Source organism: Odocoileus virginianus, chromosome 20, assembly GCF_023699985.2.
Source record: "Odocoileus virginianus isolate 20LAN1187 ecotype Illinois chromosome 20, Ovbor_1.2, whole genome shotgun sequence".
NCBI lineage: Eukaryota > Metazoa > Chordata > Mammalia > Artiodactyla > Cervidae > Odocoileus > Odocoileus virginianus.
In genome coordinates this window covers 37,679,718-37,689,714 of record NC_069693.1, presented here as the reverse complement: position 1 = coordinate 37,689,714, position 9,997 = coordinate 37,679,718, and the positions used below count along the sequence as shown (strand labels likewise).

Sequence of the window (9,997 nt, the reverse complement as noted above, 5' to 3'; positions counted from 1 at the left end):
CCCTGTCCGGCCTGGAGCCGGACTCCCGGTCGGACCCTTGCATCGGCCCAAACCGCAGCTCCCCCGCCATCCCTGCGCAGGGACCTCAGAAAGCTGCCCTTCCTGGGCACTTGGGGAAAACCCACTGGGGTGCCAAAACGCACAGATGCCACGCGGAACCGACCCCTCAACTCATAATGCGGGCTGGGCAGTGTCAACAAGGGGAGAGGATGTGCACGCCTGGATTTCCTGCTCCTCCATACACCCCCACTCACTACCACCCCACATCTATGTATCTATAAGGAGGTGTCTGGGGGTCCGTGTGGTTGGAAGGGGATCTGAAACGGAGCTTGCACAGTCCCTTATACAAGACTGAGAAAGCCTCAGTTGTGTCTATGGAAGGATGGGGGGCAGGCTTCCAGATCCTTCTTGTGAGTCTTTCTGCTGTGTCATCAGACAAGGCCCCAAGGCCCCGCGGTTGCTTCCGTGGAACTGGGAGCTGGGCCCAGTTTCCCGGCTCCTTGAGGGGAATCTTGCCCCGTTTCCCACCTGTCTCCTCTGCCCTTTCTCTCCAGCGCCCGGGGTACTTCTCCAACCGCCTCTTCTCCAGCGGCGCCCCCAGCCCGGCCGCTTCGGCCTCTCCTCCGCTTCTGCTGTCCCAGACTCGCCTCGCCTTCTTTTCTGCTGATTCCGGCGACTCTTCAAACATGGGCGTGGGGTGGAGGGTAAAACAAAACAGAACAAAACGCACCAGGCAGACCCCTCTCGGGGCAGACAGGCAGTTTATAGTCAAAGTGGCAACAGCTCATTTATTTAGCCAAAAATAGATACTTTCTTGTACAATTTGGTTCACACATATGTACATTTTTCTGTATATACAAAAAAAAAAAAAAAAGTCAGACGCGCTTATTCTCAATGAAACTCCACCCCCCAAAACCAACCGAACAAACAAACCTCACAAACTCAGCTAATGTGGGGAACAGAAGCCACTGGGGGGTAGACTGAGGGGGGATTTGTTTTATTCCTTTTTTTTTCTTTAGTTTTCTTTTTAGGTATTCATACACCGACATGCTTACAAGTCATAACTATACAGAGCGATTTTTTTTTTACAATTATTACAACGATTTAAAAATTTCTTTTAAAAAAAGAACTAGGATGAGGAGAGAGCCGATAAGACCAGAGCGGCATCCAGGTGGTTCTGGGGCCTGCAAGAGAGAGGCGATGGTAGTAAAGAAGATTTTTAGGGGGGACCGACGCATCCTAGGACTGGGAGGCCCAACCCAGAGTGGAGGCCGGGGGGCAAGGAGGGACGCAGATCTCACTGTGAAATGAGGTCCAGCTGTGGACGCTGGTCTTCCAGTTTAACTATAAGATTGGGCGGGAGGCGTCAGGACCCGAGGTCTGGGGCTGGTAGGAGGTGGGCTTCACCGGAGCCCCGGTGTCTGGACTGGGACTGTCGGAGAGTCGTCTCAGAGCCCGCGGGGACGACGGAGGAGTGTGTTTCGCCCCCTTGTAAAAGCGCTTCCTAGCTGCGTTCCCCCGGGGCGGGGTGGGGTGGAGGGACCTGAAACCTAGTTTCCTCCGCATTCCTTCCTTCCCCGGCCTGCCAATCCCAACACCCCCACTCCAGTTCGGGGGTCTCTTACCGCCTGGGCACCGGCTGGAAAGCTGTCTTGAGTAACTTTTTCTCCACTTCCAAGGCACTACAGCGATCTACGGGAAGCGGGAGAAAAAGGAGGGCCTTTAGAGCGCTCGGCGTTCCGGGCCGCGGGAGGCGGGCGCGGCGTGGAAAGCGCCCTGCGCTCGCGAAGGACCTGCCCGGGCGCGGCCCCCAGACTCACCCCCTCCCTCCGAATCTTGCGCGCCGTAGTCACCTGTTCCGCCCTCTGGCTCCGCCGGCCGAGCGAAGGCAGCGGCGGCGGCCGGGTGGCCCGCGGCTCCGGGAAGTCCCAGCAGGTGTGGCGGGCCCGAGCCCAGCAGGGACAGCGGGTGCGGACGTGGGCCAGGCGGCGGGCCTGGGAACGGCCGGTTGGTCCAAGCGGGGAACTTGCCCAGCGGCGCCGAGACGAGTCTGTGAGCCGCGGCGGCGGCGGCGGCCGGAGAGAGCTGCAGGGCCGAGGGCGCGACCGCTGCCCCCGGGGGAGAGCCCCCCGCGCCCTGAGGCGAGCGGCGCGGGTTGTCCGGGCTTGTGGCCGTCTCGGCCAGGGACCAGATCTTGGGTTTCTGCAGGGCCGAGGCGGGCGCCGGTGCAGGAGCGCAGGGGTCCAGGCCCACTGGGGGCGAGGGCGGAGATGGCGGAGCCGTGGCTACTGGCGGTGGCACTGGGGCCAGACTCAGGACGGGCAGCGGACGCTCCTCCAAGCCCTCGGAGCTGTCGTCCGAGTCGCTATTCTTGGAGTCTGAGATGGGTTCCAGGCCGAGGTCGCCGTCTCTGTGCGACGCCCCCGTCAGGGCCAGCTCGGGCCCCGCGGCCGCGCCGTCTAAGTTCTCCAAATCGATCTCCTCATCCTCCTCGTCGTCCGCCAGGCCCTCGCCCCCGGGGTCCTCCTCCTCCCCACCGAGCTCCTCCTCCTCCAGCTCCAGTTCGCGTTTGCCGTCTTCTTCATCCTCCTCCTCATCTTCCTCCTCGCGCTCGCTCCCGTAAGCGTTGCCCTCCTCGTCGGTGCGGCTACGGGGCGCCCAGGTCATCTTGTTCTCCTTCTTGAGGCGCCGACGCGCGTTGGCGAACCAGGTGGACACCTGGGTGAGGGTCATCTTGGTGATGATGGCCAGCATGATCTTCTCGCCCTTGGTGGGGTAGGGGTTCTTGCGGTGCTCGTTGAGCCAGGCCTTGAGCGTGCTAGTGCTTTCTCGGGTGGCGTTCTTGGGACGGGATGGGTCCCCGAACTGATACTGGCCATACGGGTAGAAGGCAGGGTGCGGGTGCGGAAACGCGGTGGCCGCGGCCGTATGCTGCACCCCGGGGCTGTCCTTCAGCTCATACTGCGTGCCCTGTACGCACATGGAGAAGGAAGGGACACGCGCGGAGGGAGCGTGGATGAGCCCCGGCCGTCGCCGCCTCCACCCTCCCGGCCCAGGCCACGCTAGTTTACTCTGAGCGCGCACACCTCGTCCGGCGCCCCAGCTCTAACCTCCCTTCCGCGGCTCCCAGGGCACTTACCAGCTGAGGGAAGATGGGCAGCTCGGCTGCGTAGGGCAGGAAGGCGCCGTAGCCTTGGGCGGCTGCGGCTGCGGCTGCCGCCGCGGCGTAGGGCGCCCCGTACACGGACGAGAGCACGTTGGACAGGGACCCTGAGGCAGCCAGCTCCGAGGCGCCGGCTCCCGGGCCGCCCCGGGCCCCAGCGCTGCCACCGCCGGCGGCGGCCCCCGGGCGCTCGGGTGGGTAGAGCGGACGGATGTACTGGTATCCGAGCTGGGGGAAGGACATGGTGGCCCGCGGGACACGGACGGAGAGGGGGCCCGGCCCCCCGGGGCCGCCCAGCTCAGCGCCGCCCGCGGGCTCCGGGGCGCATCGGGGGCTGGGCCCGGCTACGGCCGCGCTGCCTTCCGCGCTGCGCTGCGCTCCGCGTTCGCCTATTGATCTGCTCCGGGGCGGCGGCGGCGGCGGCGGCGGCGGCGAGGAGCCAGGTCAGGTCCGAACAGATTGGCGGAGATTCCCGGGGCTCCGGAATCTGATTGACATTTCTACGGGCCCGCAAGCCCCTCCTCTCTGCGCCGCGCTCCCTCCTCTCGGCCGCCGGAGCTGCCTCTGCCCGCGCCTGGCTCCTCGCTGCCCTCCTCTCCCCGAGCAGTGTCGCGCCTCGCTTCCTTCGCCCTCCTCTAGTTTTCACTCCCCCTCCTCGCCCTTCCTCTCTCCTCCCCTTTCTGCGCTCCTCTTCCCCTCAGGATCGCTTCCGCTTCTTCGGGCTCTTTCACGCTCCTGGACTACGGAACTCTTCTTTCTCGTCTTTCCCTTTCTCACTGTTCCTTTCTCTCTCCTTTCTGTTCCCGTCACTCTTTCTTTTTAAAATCTATTTTCTCTGTACACACACCACACTCCCTACACTCCCATCCCCCGGCCTCTGAACCCTGGGCTGAGGCGGCCTAAACTTGTGGACACTCGGGGTGCCGTGCGCGGGGGGTGGGGTGGGGGGGAGGGGGTGTGTGTGTCCACATCTGTGTCGGTGTGTCCGTCCCCGCCCTCACCCCCTCCCTCGCCCTTCCCCAAATCTCGGGTCTGACGTCGCGCCCTCTTATTCGACTTTTCCTCGCGTCTCCTTCGCGAGTCGCCAATCGCCTGGGCGCCCCGCAGGCGAGGCCGCCCACCCCGCAGAGAAGGCGCGCGGGGCGGGGCGGGGGCGGGGGCGGGAGCCCCAGCGCAGCGAGTCCCTTCCCGCCCCCTCTGGCCCGCGGCGGAAGGGGGCGCGGGAGGCGCGGGGACCGGGGTTAGCACTGGGTCAGCTCACCCCTCTCGCTTCCCGCCTCTCGGTACCTCTTCCCCTGCCCCAGCGCGTGGATCTGGGTCGGGACCAGACAGACCCTGGTCCGGGGTAGGCGCTGGGACTTTACTCTGCCCCGGCCCGCTTTCCAGATCGCACCTCTAGACTCGGCCACTCTCGGCGGCTTAGGGAGGGAGTGGAAGAGGCGTGAGGGAAGTGGGGGCGTGTGCTCTAAGGGAGTCTTCAAGGACCATCTCACTGCCCGGGGCGGGGCAGGGAGGCGAGGTCGCCCCCTTCCCAGAGGACCAAATCCTGCAATTAACCGCGTTCACGCCGCGCCGATGTCAGGGTGCAGAATCCTTTCTTAGAAATGGCGTGTGGGGGTGGGGGGGCGGGGCTGCAGAGTGGACGCCTCGGGCATCCTGGGGAGCACTGTCAGGGAAACGGAGCCGGCAGGAGCCCCAGGCCGGCGTGGGATGGGGAAGGAGCAGGGAGCCGGGTGGCGGAGGCTCCAGGAACTTTCAGGGAGCGCTTGGAGAAGTTAATATACTGGAATTTTCGGTCCGTAGAGATTCTTCGTTTCCCTCCCCCTTCTGCTCCCGGGGTCTCCGCGCCAACCTGTTTTCTTTCGGCAGAGATCCTCCCATCCGCGGGGGTGGGGATGGGAGGCAAGACTTTTAGTTTTACAGTGGGGTATTTCCTAAACCAAAGCTGAAATCCCAGAATCCGGGCGCCCACCTTCACAGGTTAGGGCGTGCAGCCGAGAGCAGGATTGAAATTCCCGGTATTGCGGCGACTCCGGGCTAAACGCTTTAGGCCGCTGCAGTGACCTACGCAAAGGCCAGGCCGGCAGCAGGAGCGCTCCGGGGATAACCCCCGGGCGGTGCCTGTCTTGGGGTTGCCAGCCCCGGCTCGGAGGCAGAAAGTGGCTTCCTTGCTCTGATTGATAGAAGAAGCTAATCCAAATTCTAGCAGAGCGGAGGGATCGGAGAATCTTGGCCCCAGCAGTCTCTGGTCTCAGCAGCTCCAGGGAGCCCCGCTGGGAGCCCCGTGGAAACCCAGTTTTGACCTCGCCCCTACTCCCCGCCTCTTTCTACCAGTCTTCCTGCAGGTCGGCGCCTCGACTAGGCATGAAAGTCGAGAAAACTGGGTTGGGGGGGCGGGATACAAGGGAAAGTTTTGGGGCATCTAGGTTTGGGGTTCGATTGCGGAGAGTAACATGCGGCCTTCTCAAACTGGGTCAGACTGCTTCCCTAACCTCCTACTCACCTGCTTCTGCCTGATGCCAGGTGTTGGCCTTAGCTGAAATCTCCCCAGAAGAGGAGGTATCAGAGGAAGCTTTGAAATGTTTCCCCGGCGCCTGATTTCGTTTTCAGTTAAACCTCTCAGCCGAGTGGCATAGAGAATCACGGGTTCACCGACTCAAGAAAAATCTCAGGGTTACAAAATTGAGGGTAACGTTACTGCCTGGAGTGTTCCCTAAGTGGAGCCTCGACGGCCCTACAAATCTATAGAGTTTGCATAAGACCCGCCCCGGGGAGAGCTAAGAGCGAGACGCCGAAGTGGAGAAAACTGGGGCTGCGCTGGGCCCCTGTTTAACGCGCAGCTCCTCGAGAAAACAGAACAATGAGCCCAGAAGATGCTTCCTCCGCCCGCATTGATTCGTTATCGACCTGGCTGCGTTGGCCTGCGAGAGGCGGGAAAGAGGCCAGGCAAGGGGCGAGGCTGTGCTCAATGAATTAACCACGCCGGACCAGGGAACCCATGGCCCGGAAGACGAACCTCCAGCCCAGATGAGGACCCAAGGACCTCGATTATTTAGATACCTCCAGGCGCCCCAGGTCTTCAGCAGAACAGCCTCTCCGCTCCCCTGGTCTCCAGCAGAGACCCTAGCCCGGGCGATCCGCGCCCCACCTCGGGACCCAGAGCCCTAGGCAGCCGAGCCCCGACGTGACGCTAGCTCCCCAATGCCACCAGGCCAGTGGAATCCGGCTCTGAACTGAACTCACGGGTCCAAGGACAGCCGAGCCTTTTCCAGGGATTTTTAATCCAAGAGATGGGGTCAAAGTGACACTCGCACAGGGAGGAAAGCAGGTGCACGGGAAGTTGATTTGGGAAAGTCGTGCGCGCAAAAACGCACACAAACCCTTCTCCACCATCTCGCTTTCTTCCAACGTTCCCAGAGCACAAAAATGCTTCGGAAGCTTGCTGTAGACGCTCTCTCAACGCGGCCGAGGGTGTGGGGAATGAGTAGGGGGCCACATAGCACTGGCTTAGCGCGCACTCACTGCAGCGCTCCCGGGTCTCACCCTTGGAGGTGCTGGCCCGACGTGTGCCCAGGACCGGTGGCCCGCCTGGCTCAAGGGCTGCGCCGCGCACAGTACCCGGGCCTCCAGTCACCAGCCCCCCTTCCTGCCCCCTCCTCGCTCGGCCTCACGGCGCCCACGCGTCCCCATCGGGGGGCGCCGCTGTAGCCCTAAGTTTCTCCGCCGAGGCCCATCTTCTGTCCTTCCCTCCCAGGCCCGAAGTCCCTGGGCTGCAGTGCGGACCGGCGATCCCTCTGCTTCCTGCAGACGCCGCGGCGCACGCTCCCACCGCTCCCTCCCCCCGCGCTCGGGTTACAGGTTAATGAAATGCTCGTTTTCCTCAGCCATTTGTTTTGTTTTCCTGCAAAGTTCTGATAAGTAGCTAACCAACGAAGCTTGTAATTACAATCTTACAGAAACCGGGCCGATCTGTATATAAATCTCACCATCCAATTACAAGATGTAATAATTTTGCACTCAAGCTGGTAATGAGGTCTAATACTCGTGCATGCGATAATCCCCTCTGGATGCTGGCTTGATCAGATGTTGGCTTTGTAATTAGACGGGCAGAAAATCATTATTTCATGTTCAAATAGAAAATGAGGTTGGTGGGAAGTTAATTTCTCTCCGCTCTGTGAAGCGTAGACAAGAATTTAATGATTTAATTACAGTTGTAAGCCCTTTCCATGAGACTTAAATTGAGCTGAGAATATTTTTTTCTTTCTCTCTCTCTCTCTCTTCTGCGTTCTCTCTCTCTCCGCTATTAGCAGCCGCGTGGACGCCCGAGTTCATGGCCTGGTGTCCGCATCGGGAGGGGTTTGTATCATGCTGAGAGTCCAGACCCCAGCATCCCTGGAGGAGTAGGGCGCGGCCTCATGGGCCGCCTCGGAACGGACTGCCTCTTGCTGCCTGTTATCAGGGCCTCGGACCCCTACTCTGGGCCCAGAGAAGCGACTGGGAAACTTTGGGAGAAAGTTTGCCAACTTTGCTCTCGGCGAGGGAGAGGCTGCCCGAAGGGCCGGGCCAGCAACTGGTCGCTACGGGCCGGGTGCGCCCCCAGCCAGGCCCAGGCACTCGGAGCTGGCCAGGCTGCCCAAGGGGCGGCGCGAGGCCGGCCGGCGGCGGGCCCCTCGCTTCCCCCAATCCGCTCCTGCCCTTCCTCGAAATGGCCCGAGCCCCTGGGTCTCCAAGCAGCCGCGACGCGCAGCAGCATCCAGAGCTGCCAGGATTGGAAACCTGGCTCTCAACGCGAGTGATGTTATTTCTCTTTACCTCTCCAGGATCATCTTTTCCACCTGACTCGAGCAGTTTCACTCCCTCCCCCTCTTTTGTTTTTCCTCTCTCAGTCTTTCCCACTTTCCATATATTCGATTTCTCGGTCATTGATTTTATTTCTCTTCCCTCAGTTCCCTCATTCGCTGTTATCTTTTTCTCCCCTGTCTGGACCACTTTACAGTTCACTTTTCTCAATTTTGCTCCCTCCCTCTTCCCTTGTTTTATGTCTCTTTTTTTCCCCTCTCTGACTCTGCGTCTCTCTCCCTCTTCCTCATTTCTCGTTCTTTCTTTTCTTTTTTCCCCCGTCCCTCTCGTTCATCCTAATCTATTTCCTTCGTGGATTTCTTGGTCTGTCTCTCAGGTTCTCTGCGTGTATTTTCTCTGCTCTTCCTCTCCAGCATTCGTCCCCTCCCCCCGTGGATCTGCCTTGCCGGCGGCGCCCCCTCCTCATCCATCTTGGGAGATGAATATGTCGCTTTATTAGATGCTGAGGCCAGAGCTGGGTGATGGGGCTCGGCCAGCCTAGCGCATTTTCTTCATGCATATTGACGAGATGGTAATGAGCGCGTTTGCATTGTTGCGCGGAGGTGCTGCGTTTCCTGCCGCAGTTCGGAGCCGGCAAGGGTGTCGCGGGTCCAAGAGTGACCGCAGTGGGTACCTGGCCTGGTGGCCGCAGCTGGCCCTCAGCGGGTTCACGGTGCTCGGGGCCCGGGGAAGGAAGTGACCTCGGCGAGGGCCCAGGCGGGCCGCCGCCTCCTTGCGCTCCTTCACAAAGGCTGTCTGCTCTCCCCTCATTAAAGCCTCGTTATGGGAACCCCCGCCTGGCTCGCGACGGTTCTTTCGGCGCCCCCAGCCCAGGGGCCTCGGACCCCCCTCCCCTGTTGTTTTGAGGCCTGGGATGGAGCGCCACCAGGAAATTAGTGCCTGACAACAACGTCTAATGGCAATAAATTGTTTGCGATTCCGAGTGACACGTCGCGGGATCAAACAGCCGCATTGTGTTCCGTGGCCGGCTCTCTCCTCGTTAATCTTGCAGCGCGCAGTGGCCGCGCTTGGTCAGGGAAGGTTGCGCTCAAGCCCTTGGCTGTCCGCTCTGCCGGCTCTCAGCCGACCTGGAGGATCAGTCTTTCTAGAAGGTCTTGTCCTTTCCCGAGAAGGTCTGCAAAGCTCGGACCCGGGGGCCCAGGCTCACCTCTCCAAGAGGTGGTTTGTGAAAGTCAGCATCTCGAAGAGCACAAACTGAATTGAGCTAAGATGGAACTGACGTACTGCTTGCTGGAAATTCAGAGAGTGTGAAACCCCCTTTCGAGACACAGTGGAGTGGGGATTCTTTGGGCATTAGACTTTTGCATTAATCACCCCCCCCCCACCCCCCACCATTCTCTTCCAACTTCATACTGGGAAAGTTGAGAGCTTTTGGTTTAAAAGTGAAAAAAAGTCAAGCTCTGGCCTTGTCTGGAATTGTGTTGGATCTTGTCCCCCGAACTTAAAGCCCTCCACTACGACCTCTACTATTATTTGCTTAGTATTTTTCCTTTTGTTGACTCAAGTTAAATATTTAAATACATGTTTTTAAAAGAAAACTTGATATTATTACTGTAAATGGACAAGTGGCTATTACTCACCATAAAAGTAAATTGTAAAAGATAAACCCAAGTAAAACCAAGCAATGTTAAGACATTTTAGCCATGATTGCTTGCTTGGGAATGACTTCTAGAGGTCCAGCTGTGTGTGTGTGTGTGTGTGTGTGTGTGTGTGTGTGTGTGTGTGTGCGTGCATGCGTGCGTGTGTGTGTGTATTAGCAAGTGTTGTTTTTCAGTTGCTCATTCGTGTCTGCACCCATGGACTGCAGCCATCTCCCAGAGGTTGCTCAAACTCATGTCCATTGAGTCAGTGATGCCATCTAGCCATCTTGTCCTCTGTCATCCCCTTTAGCAAGTGTTGGGAATGTCAAATACTGAATCTTTCTAGAAGATGAGAGAATTGAAATGTTTCTCACTATTTAATAATGTTAGCTAA

The 9,997-nt window shown here is 59.6% G+C and overlaps 1 protein-coding gene across 2 annotated transcripts; it reads right to left on the bottom strand.

Moving 5' to 3' along the window:
- Window positions 1–761: 761 nt before the first annotated feature.
- Window positions 762–3,769, bottom strand: IRX3 (iroquois homeobox 3). Of its 2 annotated transcripts, none has more exons than XM_070451295.1 (4): window positions 3,140–3,769; window positions 1,821–2,970; window positions 1,626–1,692; window positions 762–1,184 (listed from the first exon to the last, which is right to left on the bottom strand). In XM_070451295.1, the coding sequence occupies exons 1-4, from the start codon at window positions 3,404–3,406 to the stop codon at window positions 1,130–1,132; spliced, it is 1,539 nt and encodes a 512-aa protein (XP_070307396.1). In that variant the 5' UTR covers window positions 3,407–3,769; the 3' UTR covers window positions 762–1,129. The 2 variants fall into 2 exon arrangements, with proteins under 2 accessions (XP_070307396.1, XP_020743272.1); XM_020887613.2 differs by having other exon boundaries at window positions 1,854–2,970; window positions 3,140–3,766.
- Between the last annotated feature and the right edge of the window lie 6,228 nt (window positions 3,770–9,997).